The 14,379-nt window shown below is 42.6% G+C and overlaps 1 protein-coding gene across 1 annotated transcript in view; it reads left to right on the top strand.

The window, feature by feature from the left end:
* The window catches only part of oxct1a (3-oxoacid CoA transferase 1a), a 50,789-nt gene that overhangs the window by 34,491 nt on the left and 1,919 nt on the right, over positions 1 to 14,379 (top strand). Inside the window, exons 14-15 of the mRNA XM_086174038.1 lie at positions 2,555 to 2,644; positions 4,151 to 4,231. Coding sequence (XP_086030164.1) covers positions 2,555 to 2,644; positions 4,151 to 4,231 — 171 coding nt within the window. The remainder of the gene's footprint in view (positions 1 to 2,554; positions 2,645 to 4,150; positions 4,232 to 14,379) is intronic.

Here is a 14,379-nt window from a genome sequence, read left to right on the forward strand (position 1 = left end):
CCGTATGGAGCGGCTTATTATTGTTCCCTATTGTACAATTTTATTTGTTTTTTTTCCGTTGCATAAATATTGTGATAAGGTAGTCTCTCTCTGCATGCAGCAGCCTGCGTCAATGTTTGCTAAGATAACCAAGTGCAATACCGAAACAATATGTGCTCGAAACCCGATGGCCTGTAACCGGTCTATTCACTTGATATATACACTTCTTTATTTCCAGATACAGCAATCACTTTTTTTTTTTTTTTTTTTTTTACCATGGCTCAAGAACTGATTCGATTATGCCCGCGGCAAAACAACATAATGCCTGTCAAACACTCATTATAATTCGACTCTTCTGTTGATCTTTAAAAGGCTTCCAGTTTAATGCTGATAACTGTTTATCAAAAGCAAAATACCCTTTCTCATCAAGACATTGGATGGAGTGCGTGAGGTGGCGTCTGGTGAATTTACACTTTCTGCCATCGAGTCAAAAGCTATTTTTGCCCAAGATCCAATACATTGGACGTCACCTTCCGATGCCAGACTGTATATTAGCATTGATCCTGTAAAAATACAAGGGGAAGCAGCGCTATCGCGTTCTGTCGAGAAGTGAGAGGGTGAGACGAAGGTCAGGGGTTTTTATTCAAAGGTGGAAAGTCTAAAGACGAGGCAGCGGAGGCTGATATTATTCATCTTTTAAATTTTAAGCTGCAGCTTTTCTCACTCTCTCGCTCTATGCCGATGACTCCCTGACTTCTCCTGACCGTCTTCGGAGTAGAACCCGGACCGGCACTGAGCTGGTGATGCGTGGGCTCTGCACCGCAACGGTTTTTCTACAGCTCACTTCCTAATTCGCACGGTCACAGGAAGGCTGAATTAGCGCAGCCACACTCACATTTAGACCGTTGTTAAAAATGTCTTGTGAAACTCCGCTCCATTTAGGAAAGCTCTTTAACTAACAATGTTGTTGGAGTGTTTAATTACTGACTCACTAGTTGGTGGCAGTTGTGGGCTGTGCTTAAAAAAGTAATGCGTAAAAAAGGGTACGACATTAAATTCAACTTGGCTCTATCAGAGCGCTCCTCTACCAACATCCAGGCGGCTTTTTGTTGATATCTTTCCCACCCAGCCGGCCCCCCTGAAGGCACTCTGCATCCTTATGATGCAACGTATTTGGCATACGTATCCTCTGCTTATCAAGAGGAGAGCAAAGTCCTCACATGATTGATGAGCAAATGCGATTTTAATTCGGTTCCTCAGCCGTCACCCTGTGGCCATATCTGCACGCCAGCCATCTTTATTTGAAAACCTTCTGTGCCGGGAACAATGAAGGGCTGCAGACACTTCTTTATCTATGTGGCAGTTCATTCTGTGGGAGTGACAGTGTTTTTCGATTACCTGTTTAAAAAAAGAAAGCTGCTTTTTGCTGCTTTTTGAACGCAAACATGAATTGACATTATAAGAATTGCCCTTATACTATTTATTATTCAAGGTGATATTTTAAACTTATGGATTGACAAAATAAGGGGGAAAACCATTGAATTTTCCCCCTTAAACTTAATGTTGATGGTTTCACGCTGACCAGCTGTGTTGCAGGAGGGGCTCCAGGGTTGTTTGAACATGAAACTGAAATTCTGGTCTTCTTAGTCAACATGTTTTGTTGTTTTGTTGAAAAACCTGGACCGACGCTTGCAGATTCTGTGCAAATGGCCAAGAGAGCCTTAGAGTCTTAAGGAATCTTTTCCACAAGGACATCGGTGCTGTCGCTGCTTATTCTGTGATAATAGCGGTGATTTGTCTCACTGGAAACAGACGATATGACTATTGAACCCTGTATTCTGATAGCCCGGTCTCCCCTCGAAGGACGATTCTCGGGTTTGAATTGTAATTTCTTCACTAGACATCATTAATATGTTATTGCCGCACATTTTTTTTAATTTGTGCATCTTTCTTTGTACATTTATACACGTTAAATATCGACGGTGAACTCTGGGCACGTCTATTCACAGTCAATTAAAACAGATGTACCTCATCGCCCTCAGTTGCTATCTATCCATGCAGATACCTTTGATTTAATTTCCCCCGGTTTTGACCTATCTGTACCTGACATTTCTGCCGGCACCTCTGTACAAAGGAAGCAAATGTAATTTCATAGTCTAGACAAGTTTCGTCCTGGAAATTCAACAGCAAAACATCTCTTTTTCTTTATTGCCGTTTCTGGTGCTGAACGATAATTCACAAAATACAACAAAAAAAAACCTCCATTCTAGCCAGACACAATTCCCCATTAAAAAGTGTTCCCGTGGGGATTATTAAACACACTGTTTACCTCCCCTTTTCATTTGAAAATGCATTGCTCGAATTCATTTAACTTGAAATATTTAAAGCCTGTGGTCTCATTACTTCCTGTGCGTATCCTCCCTCAACCCCCCTTTTCAGGTTTGTTCTTAGAGCTCACAAAAAAACGATAAAATGTGATGTCCTGGGTTTACTCGGAGGGGACGGGTACATTTTATCACCTTTGTTCGGTTAAGAAGATGTCCAAACGATTCTTATTTGTACGATCATTTCTCAGGGTAAGATGGTGAAGGGAATGGGAGGAGCCATGGATCTGGTGGCGAGCGCCGGCACCAAGGTTGTGGTCACCATGGAGCACTCGGCTAAGGTGAGTACGCAAGGCGGGGAGTTTGGGAAGTGTGTGTGTGAGAGAAAGACTTTCTCTGGAATTAAAATTGAATAAGATAACCTGTTTCTCATGTCTTTGGAGGTTCTCTGTCATCCAGGTCGTGGTGAATTCTTGTCGAAATCTTCTTGTCTTGGCAAGTGGACTTGAGTTTCTTCACTTGAAGAAGTTTCAGCTCCTCAACTGAGAGGCTTCTTCGGTTCTAATGACCGACGGGGAGGTTCTGAATATAAGTGCCAGGGTTCTGGGCGGGTCTCGGATATGGTGGCTTGTTGTGTAAATGGAAGTTGATCTACAGAAACTAGATCCAATGGGGTTGTTATGCTAATGGGGGTGTCGTTCGTTGGAACGAAAGAGCAAGTTTTGTGGGATTAGGTAAAGATAATCAAAGGAGTAAAATCTGTTGGATCACATGAAGTGAGGTCCATGTGGAAGTTACCGGGGCTTGGTTCTGGTTCTGGGTCTTTCCTGGTTGTTTGGAGGGTGTAGATGGGCCTGGCGTTTCTCAGGTTACTTCCTTCAACACTTAGCTCGGATACAAGCTAAACGTGACCCGGCTAAGGTCTACACGCAATCCCGGGCCGGGTTCTGCAGGCCCGAGTCTGAAGGTGCCGGCTTGGTCCACCTTTTCTCCCCTTCCTGGATGAAGGTGGTTATTTGTGGGACGGTCTGGGCATTTGGAGGCATGAAGTTGGGTGTTAACCAGTTAAGCCGCCAAGCACTTGAGCACTTAGTTGTGGCGCCAGGTGTGTCTTCCTGGTGTCAGGCTGGTCTTGCATCCTACCAAGATGTGTTCCAGGGTTGCGGGGGCTTCTCCATACCACAGATGTAGGTCGGACGGAGAGGGCAGAACATCATACGTCGCCTTGATGATGAATCTTAGCCTTTTCGGCTCCGTGTTCCACATCTCGCGCCACGTGATTTTCCCACCTTGCTGGGCTTGGGAGACACACCCGGCTGCATCCTCCTTGTGGAAACGAGGACGCGATGGTTGACGCCCGACGTCCCTCCGCTCACTCCGATCAGACACAACAAGCTTAATGTTGTGTTGCAGCGGGCGATCAATACCACCACGGGGTTTCCAACATCAGCAGTGTTTGTGTCAATCGAATTAGTTCGCATTTACTTTTTTTTTACGGGAGAGCAACATTACGGATTTAAAGAAACGTCCTGTCTTGACTCCCCGCTTATAGCCCAGATGGTGCAGCAGGTGAGCAGTGATTTACTGCCCCGGAGCTTGTTGTCACACTTGATGCTTGGATTCGGTTTTGCGGGGAAGCTTCCCGTGGATGTGTGCTTTTTGTTATAGACCAACGATCACAGAGGAGCATACTTGTATGAGAGCTATGCAGAGGACCCTTAAGGTGTTCGTAGTGAGCTTCATGACTTAAATATTCAAAGTAAAACAGCATCAGTTAAAATATTCTCCCAAAGATTAAACATCTGAATGTGAGAGCTGACCGCGCTTTAATCTTTTCCTTCTTTTAGGGTGGGAAACACAAGATATTGGACAAATGCAGCCTTCCTTTGACAGGGAAGCAGTGTGTGGATCGGATCATCACGGAAAAGGTGTGTAAATGTGTGTGTGTGTGACTCAAGACTACATTGCAAATGCACATTATAAATTAAATTAGAAAATGTATTCATAGAGGAGATGACTAACCAGGGCGGGGCTGTAGATGGTGCCTTTGAATTATTGGCTCGGCAGGTCTCCCGACCTTCATACTGTGATGAGATTAATGACTAATAAAAAGCATTTTATAGCCACTGTTTATAAAATATTACATCAAACCCGAGTTATGACAGTGCACTGTTTTGAATTACACGATTATACGAGCTACATTATTAGTACTGCCTTCATTTACAGGGCAAACTGGTTCCCATCATTGAAATAAACACGGGAGGCCGGACTTTTTATGCGACACAGTGATTCAGCTAATTCTTGAGTGCAGGATGCAGAATGAACTTAAAGTTTCCCTCCATTTTCTTTTCTGAAATTTTATTCCTTCATTACTTTTCACCTTGCAGAATTTGTCACGGTTCAGTAAAAATCTTGCAAGGTTGTAAGAATGTTTTCTGTTATGTGCACATCCAGCAGGCGAACACCTTTTCTTAACTAATTTCCAGAGAATATGAAGGAGGAAAGGCGGGGATTCGTAAACAAAGTCGTTCAAATCGACTCCGGTTGCATTTCATACAAACACACACACGGCCATTCGAGGGGAAAAAGTGATGCAATGAGTAGGTGGAAACTGCATTTATTCGATTAGCACGAAATAAAGCTGTCAATTTCTGTTAGGAGGCGGCTGCTGGATGCTATTTTGTTGTTTTCAATGTTGGGGTTGGGTTTCCTGTTATCATATTCGAAGAAACACCCAGCTCTGCCCGGAGCCCCACCTTTAATGGTCTTCATGCTCGTGCAGTAACTTAGTGACATTTCGCCGTGACTGAAAGGTCGTCGTATTTTGTTGACGGTTGAAGCTGGCGAGGTTCCCCCGCGTTCTAAAGGTAGCCACTTACAGAAGTGAGTGACAGGCAACTTTGCCCTTTCAAAACGAATCTTTTGGTTGAAAGGCTTGAAATATTCTCCTGATATGAGTGGATGGACGGTCCCTGGTTCTTAAAAAGACATTTGTTCCTCACGCTCGTTTCCTGGAAGTAGCATCTCCATTACAACAGCTCGGACAAACACCTGCCGCGGAAATTCAGCCCACGTACCCCCACGGGCTCCGCCCATGCCGTCGACCAGCCAGACCTCCCAACCGAAAAAATGAAAAATATACAAACGGGCAATTGGAATTAAAACGGTACGTGAGATCCTCCAGAGGAACGGCAGGGCGCCTGTAACACACCTCCACCTGTGGAAGTCACAGATCCCGAGGAAAGGCGAGCATTCTTGCTCCGACTACAAAAGCCCAGGCACATTCCCGTAAAGACTAGATCTTAGATACAATATTGTGTTGTAATCTTCTTCAGCTAACTCTCCCTCACCCTTTGGCTTCAGTGAAACCATGGCCTCTCAGAACTACGGTCAGCGCAGAGATGCACATTTCTATAACCGTTTGGACACTTTGTCCCTTTCCACTCGAATTTGACAACATTTACGGAGGTTAAGGCTCGGTTGGGCTGCCGCCGCTGTTGCCTCCTCATCCCCTCCTCTCAGGAATCGTCGCCCGGTTTGCGCATTTTCTTATTAAACCCTTAATGTGTCCTTTACCTCTTTCCCCTCGTTCACCATGACTTGAATACATTTCTAGCACTTTCAGCTTCCAATCCAATATATCCTGAATCTCACTGCTTTGTCAACAGTGTTCTATAAACCAGGGAACCGCTACCGGGATTTTGGGTGTTTACCACTAAATCACACAGGCGCACTCTTAGATGTTTAATACTATTTTTAACATCGCCCGAAAGCATCAGTCGTCAAAAGACGCCAGAAAAACGAAGGCATCATTAAACGCGCACGTCTCCACTCAAAGGCTCATTCATACTCACGTCATGTACAGAAATAGATGGATCCGCGCTTTACTTTGTCAAACATCTTACCCACATGCTTCCCAATGCGTGCGTTACGTTGCCACGGTTGTTACACGTTTTGTACTCTGGAGGGCGGTGCAGAGTTCAATTCCAGGTTCCGCGATCTGTTTCAGACGATAACAAACATGGCGCCGGTGGAGGTGCTGGTGATGATGTAGAGTCTTAAGAACGAGGCGGCGGTCTGCTAGGAGGCATGGAGGCATGTGGACACAGAATTCTTCTCCATGGTTAAACCATACTTCCTTGTTTGTTGGTCGCATTTGAACATACTGCGCAATACTGCCTCCCAGCAACGGTGCACCGCTGTTTGCAGCGTTAGGTTAGAAGAATGTGCAGGACGACGCAGGAAACGAGTGGAGAATCTGCACATTAACTGCACTTGCACTTCAGACGCTTAGCAATTCACCGTAAACAGGCCAATATTCCAAATCTGCATTGCAGCCATGGCAGGTGTGACACATGACAAATGGCCCAGAGGACTGCCTTTTTCTTACATTTCTTACAGGATACATTTTATATCCAAAATGTTCACGATTCACTTTTCAACCCTGCTCGATAAAAACCCTTGGTTCCAACACTTACTGAGGCTTACAACTGTGAGGCAGTAATTGCATTTCCACTTATTTTGCATCTTGTATCTCGCAGGAAAGCATGACTAATAATCAACAACGCTCTAATTTGGTAGTTAATTTAAAAGGAACAACCAGTAAATGTAATTCAGGAGCGGCCTTTTAGAGAACCTGAGGCGGACCTGAAATCTCCTAGAAAATGTTTCTGCTCCAAATCATGGGCCAAATGGAACGACGTTAATTCTAAAATAAATTGTTTTGTTCGATTGAATCCAATAATTACAGCTCCTAAACAGTCACAAACGTTATGAAAACATTTTTTAAAAAATACATCGCGATAATCAGAGGAACTAATGGAAGTCTTCTCTGTGGAATATGAAGCCGGTCCCTTTAATAAGCCTGGTTCCTCTCATAGGCTTGGTAATGGTTATCCTAATCTAATATCTGTTGTCTACTATCTTAATGGGATTAAAATTACTTATTTAATTCATTTCTCAAAAGAGAAATGAAACTGGGGCCTTGAGGACATTCATTCATTCATTCATTCATTCATTCATTCATTCATTCATTATGGAGGTGGCTGATCCTGCAGCCAACCATTCAGCCTCTTAAATATCAACAGAGGCAAGCCCTGTGGCTTCTGAAAATAATGAAAAAGTATTTAATTAAAATGTATTTTATTCTAGTTCATTCGTTTTGAAGTGGAACTTTAAATTTGAAGATTATGGCGGTCTTGTGACATCTAAATCAGCGGTCCCCGACCTTTTTATCCAAAGGAAACTTTCCATCTGACGTTTGTTTTTTACTCATTTGCTTCCGGGTTACATTTTTGGCGCTCAAGTGATGTAACCTGGAGATTCTGATAATTTTTCAAATTATTTTTTAAATTTTTTTCTTTATTTCTTGGGCGGCCCGGCACCGATTGCTCCACGGGCCGGTAACGGTCCGCGGCCCGGGGGTTGGAAACCACTGATCTAAAAAGCTTGTTAAAATATTTTTGTCGCTTTTAATGAGCGACTGCTCACGCCAGTAAAAGGATGACAGCACCAAGAGAGAGGATGGCATTTTTGGTTTGCTGCCGGTGGATAATTTGAGCTCATAAATACAAGGACTCAAATAGACATTGAGTATTTTGCTTAAAAGTAACCTTCCACCTATCTCTTTTTTTTTTTCGGAAATCAAAATGTTTTGTTGCATGCAGAAATGTCATTTCATTTTCTCTGCGGTTGCTTGTCGGTTTAAAAGAAATGCAACACATATTTTGTTACATACATACATAGCATAGAGAAGAATAAAAAAGCAGTGTAGATTCATTTTAAATTTCAAAAGGGCTGTGTGGCTCCTGGTGTTTTCTTTACTGTGGAGAAACGTCTCCAAATGGCTATTTGAGTGGTAAAGGTTGCCGACCCCTGCTCTCGACCTCCCGATTCAATCACTCTCCCTCCTCTGTACACGACCCAACCATCTCTGACCTTCTCTCCAAAACATTTAACTTGATGGACTCCTTCCTGATCCTCTCCATCCTGGTCACTCCCAAAGAGAACCTCGGCATCTTCATCTCTGCGACCTCCTGCTCTGCCTCCTGTCTTTTGGTCAATGTCGCTGTTTCTAAAGCAGACAGCATGGCTGTCCATGTGGCTCACCACCCTCTTGTTCAGCTTTCAGAGACATAAAGTCATTCATTCCCTCATTCACACACACAACATATAAAGACATGCAGCAATTCACCCTCTAATTCATATATTATATTAGATTCAACTTCTTTACATGTAAGGATACAGAGTAACGACATGCGATTAGTATCTAATCAGAAGTGCACATTTACGGAATGTGCGGTTACAGATAAACGCAGTACTAAAGAATAAATGTAATTTTTTTCCTTTTTTTTTTTTTTTTACAGCTAGTGCAAGGAGAGGTGGATAAGATAAGAGCAGAATATGTACTGCTAGTGCAAGTATGGTGGATAATTGTTATGTGCAGATTATGTACAAATAGGTTGTGATTGGTTTGATTAACAGATGGCAATTATACAGGACTGTCTCAGAACATCAGAATATTGTGATAAAGTTCTTTATCTTCTGTAATGCAATTAAAAAAACAAAATTAATTTTTCATGATAGTCTTTTATTGGGTTTTCTTACTATGTAAGCCATAATCAGCAACATTAAAATAATAAAAGGTTTGCAATATTTCAGTTGATTTGTAATGAATCCAGAATGTACGAGATTTTTCTTTTTGTAATTGCACTACAGAAGATAAAGAACTTTATCACAATATTCTAATTTTCTGAGACAGTCCTGTACAGATGCAACTATAAATATTCAGGTGTCTTATAAACCCAATATCCACCTGAATGGATAATATAGTGATGTTATATGAACAATTATACGGAATATACAAGTATAAATAGTGTAACCTGATGCTATTGAAGAGAATATGTTATAACCAGATATACAGCTATAACAAATGCAAATTGCTACAGACAATTCATTTTTTCCAATGAACGAGAAGGAACGAGACCCCACGTAGAAAAGCCACCTTTCGGAATCCAACCAGGGACCTTCTTGCCGTTAGCAGGAAGCGCTAACCAAAAACCAAAAGTGGATGTAATCTAGATGCCCGATGTGTGAGAAAATATTGAATAAAAACAAAAACAAAGTTAACCGCCGCGCCAGCGTGCCGCCGCCCCCTCGAGAAGATGACAAATGTTTTTTTTTCCTCGCCGTGTTATTTCTTCGGCCCGTCCCGGCACGTCATCCATCTTGCCTTGCAGCGCAACAGGGAATTCTTGTCTCGAGTCCCGTCCTCGAAAAGCGTCTGGTTTAACACCGAGGAGCGGCAGTGAAGCGTTGGCCTCAGGTCTCCGTCATTATAGATGGGATATGAAATGCACTGTGTCGCCATTTATTTCTTCTTAAGCACAGTTTCTTTGTTTGACAGTCTCTTTTGTTTTTTCGTTTTTTGTCACTCCGATGACTGATGGCGACCACAGCGTTCGCCGTACGTGCACTGAATTTCCACGGTTAGTGCTGCTGCACGTTTGCAGCGCTGGGATTTAAACGCCTTTGCACCAGGATCTGAAAAGATCAGATCAGGTAATATCATTGAAAGTTCAAGCCAATTAATGGAGTGTGTATTTTGACGCCTCTACTGGCATTCAACCGCAATCATTCACGGCCTCTCTGAATTTTCTGACTGAGTGCCGTTCGTATCCTCGTGTGATTTCGCCTTTGACGGTAAACGGTCTTAACTCGTGTAGCGTTTTCACACCTTGCGGTTTCAAAGCGCTTTACACTGGATCTCACATTCACCCATCACACACACACACACACACACACGCACACACAGCGATGGCGGCAGAGCTGCGACGCGAGGTGCTAACCAGGCCATCGGGACCAACTGAGTCCGTCTTACTCTCTAGTGAGACTGGTGGAGAGTCAGAAAACACTGAAATGGGAAATAGCATTTCCGCCATTAATTAAAAATCTAATCGAAAACAAGAGGGAAAACACAAACACGCAAAAAAAACTTGTCGCGTTTAAGCCGAAGCACAGATGCACAGATGTTTACGAAGGACTCGGGGTAGGTGTGCGAGGCCTGATCTGAATGAGGAAGGAGGACATCTGGCTGCTCAGTGAGTCCTCTTGAAAATACAGATGGACTGGAATCAGAAAACAAGACTCAAAGTGTTTATCGTCATATCTACAATGTGGAAACGTGTTTCCCTTTACAATGAAATTCTTACTTTGTTATCCACAGTGCATTTGGATTTGTACTGACAATAAATAGGTCGTGTAAACATTATTATAAATATGGACGGTGTTGGCAGCGCATGTTAAACATTGAGCGGAGCTTGACGTGCGACTCGCAGTTTGAATGGCAGTGGTTCCATGTGTTGTGCTGCATTTTAAGTGCAGGAAAGAAGAATGAGTGTCAGCTGTTTAGCAGTCTGAAAACAAAACAGCCAAGGCAGGGATTCGACTCGATTGAGAAATAGATTTTACTGCCGACCCGGTGGGTGTGGGTTTGGAGCCTCTCACAGGCGGGGTTCACCCTGGACCGTTCGCCCTTCGATCACAAGGTCACATGTAGACATACAACCATTCACTCACTTGTCATCTCGACAGCCACGTTCTTATTCACATGTCATAAAAAAATTAAAAAAAACTATTGATCCACTTTTTATACATCTGGATAGTTTACGGTCTCCATTGAACCTCCTCCATGTTTTTGGACTGCGCGAGGAACCCATTCAGACACGGGGGAGCAACTATCTATCACAACCCAAATCCCATCTGTTTAAAGAAGACTATTCCATTTGACACCGACTGCTCAGCCACTTTTTATTTTTATTTATTTTTTACCACTTTGTCACTTTTATTGTTTTTATATTTATTGTTCACTTTTACTGATTTTTTTCATGCATTTTTGATATATGTCTGTCCTTTAAGGTGCCTTCAAAAATGTATTATTATTATTATTATTATTATTATTGACATGGAGACTCCACACGGAAAGGCCCACCTGGAAATCCAACCAGGGACCTTCTTGTTTTTAAGCTGAAGCACAAACCCCTGCGCCGTCCATCTTCTTCTGCTTCTCCTTTCGGCTTTTCCCTTCTAAATAAGATAATTATTATTCATTTTCTCAGGTCCACTAAAGGAAGCAGTCATTCTAATTTAAGAATGGCTCCCTTACTTGTGATACAAATTCATTTCTGTTCGTGAGTCAAAGTGCTGCGTGTTGTTACGAGGACTATTTCACGTTCACGGCGCTCAGAAATCGTGGAAACTCTTTGCAGCTCACCTGCGCGGGAATAGTGTTTAAACTGCTACGAGGGAAACGGGGTTGATGATTAACTGCAACAAAATCCACTTATAGAAATGTGAATGGCAATGATTACCATTTCACATTATCACACACTAGTACGTTAATTGGACACATACTATTTCCTCATATCATAATCAAATACTACTTGCTTAAAAGTAATGCAAGAATAGTACTAAACTCTTGATATTTAGTTGATATTGGATAAAGTGTTGTTGTTTTTTTTTTTTTGCATTTTTAATACACTTTACCTGATGCTGCTATTGCGCACTGGCTTTATTTGTTGCACATAAGGTTCAAATCAAAAGATGTGCAATGAAAAAGCGCCTCTGCTAGTTGCAAAGCAGTTTTCAGAAATTATTATTCATTCACATTAAATATTTACTCAAACCTTTTTTTTTTTTGTTTGCTCTGCTAAATGATGCACAGCGTGTCGAGTCTGAGCTCGCACTGTACGCCACTCCTATATCTGAGCGCCGTGGCTGCTACTGTGACGCAAGACCGCCGCGCGTAATGACAAATATTTAATTTTCTGTAACGACTTCAAACCAGAGCAGAGATGCCTATCAGTGGCTCGTGTCATCCGTCTCCCCCGTTTGCTGTGACGTTCCATCTGTCTTGCTATTTTGGAGTGAGACATTTGCCTCCTGCCCTGCCACTGTGAGTAAGTGTGTGTGTGTGTGTGTGTGTGTGTGTGTGTCCTGAAGGAGCTGCGAATCCTGACGGGCTTTGTCTGGATGAGACTGTGTAGAGCCCATCGGGGCTTTGAGCGAGAGGAACCAGGCCGTATCTGACCTCCCTATCTATTGATTTTTTCTTTTTCAATTTGTACAGAAAAAGAGATTTCATAGTATTGATTCAGTTTCAGTTTGAAATTGTAACTATATGAGCAGTACAGTATGCACGTCTGCACCCGTGTTTAGATGCAATAGTTGTTATTAAAGTAATATTTTTGCATCTGTTTTCAAACTAGCCTGTATCTCTAGTCTGCATGTCCCATTTTTTCATGGAGAAAGCTCTAGGCTAGCAGTCGGGACTCTATGGCTCGCTAGCCATATATGGCTCTTCCGGTGACGGCATATGGCTTCCAAACAATTTTGAGTTGGAAAAAAGAAATCAGTTTGGAACTGATTTTAAAATACTGTAATTTCCGCACTTTTAAGCGCACCTCAAGATAAGCCGCACCGGCTGTTTTAGTGCTTCACAAAAAAAAAGTTGTGTCACCCTAACCCTACACTCTGCTGAGAAAGAAAATATTTTTTGTCTAATTATGAATCATTTGACAGCTACAACTCCTTGGTCCAGCATACCCAGGAGTTGTAGTTGTAGGAGTTGTTAAAACCTGGGGCTAAAAAAATAGGATTGGTCAGGCCCATCACACCCTAATTTACAATCACAATCTAATGTCACTTTTGCTGCAACATCCTCAGATATTCCTCCAGATTTGAGATCACGCCTCACAAGTCAGCTGCACGCCTAGAACATACAGTGTCCGAACTGCAAGTTGCATATTGATGACATACAGTACAAAATAGAATTAAATAGAAAATGGGAATTTGACATTGTCATGCTGATGTGTTTGGTAAGTTTTGATCTCATATACCGTAATTTCTGGACTATTAAGCGCACCTCAATATAGTCCACACCGGCTAGCCAATGGCTATCTTGGGCTTCCTCCTGCAAACTAAAACCGTCAAAGTCGTCTTCCTCGGTGTCGGAGTTGAACAGTCACAGAATTTCCCGGTCATTTCATCGGTCGGTTGTGACGAGGAAAAATGTTTTAGCGGCTTCAAGCTCGTCAGCCCCCCCCCCCCCCCCCCCCCAAAAAAAATCCATAAATTAGCCGCATTGTTGTTTAATCCGCAGTGTTCAAAGCGTGTGCAAAAAGTCGCGGCTTACCGACCACGGAATTTACGATACTCATGATATTTCTACATAATACTGGGTCATTTTAAAGTAAACAGAAATTAGTTTTGAAGATAAAGTTCACGGGTCACCCGTCGGTCGGGTCGGGGACCGATGGCTTCCGAGCCCGTCCGGGTCATTGTAAAGGTAAAGAAACCAATTTTATCAGATAGCTAACTAGTTAATCTGCTTCGACCCTCGTTACGGAAAAGATGGTGAAAAGAAAAAAAGAGGATGATCACCGTGCATTCCAGGCTGCGCGGACAGAGAATTTACATTTGGATCTGCGGTATGTCTAATATGCAATGATAACATTGCATCAATGAAACGGTCAAATATAAAGCGGCACTTTGAATAAATCCATGCAGCACCACAGGTTGCATTAAAAGTGAGACATATTTAATTTATTTCACGTTAAAAATACTATATGGCTCCCAATGAAATATATTCAGAAATATTTAGCCTTTATGGGTCACCCAATCAAAAAGGTTCCTGACCCCTGCTCTAGGAGATACTATGATGGACTTTAAAACCCAAACTTTGGTTGCAGAAAGTCGAATGGATTGTGTTGAATAGTGAAGATTGTGCAGTAATTGTGATTCTACTAGCATATAGGAATTCTCTCCTGACTGGTAAACAGAGGACATGAACCTCATTTGCACTGTAGGAACTTTTTTTCAGTTCCCAGAACCTTTTTCAGGAAGCAGGTCGTTTCTTAGTGCATTTGGCCAGCAGAGGCACCGGGGACTGTGGATCTCAGTTCCAAGAAACATTTTAGCTCCTGCTCCGAGGCAGTCTTTTTACGATTCCATCGGAATTCATGTGAAGTGAGAACTTGGTAATTGGTTGAACTCGTAAGCCGCGTCTATTACCAGATAC

The sequence above is a fragment of the Fistularia commersonii genome, chromosome 26 (genome assembly GCF_037954325.1).
Source record: "Fistularia commersonii isolate RoL2024-O1a breed Wild chromosome 26, RoL_Fcom_v1.0, whole genome shotgun sequence".
In the NCBI taxonomy this organism is placed as follows: domain Eukaryota; kingdom Metazoa; phylum Chordata; class Actinopteri; order Syngnathiformes; family Fistulariidae; genus Fistularia; species Fistularia commersonii.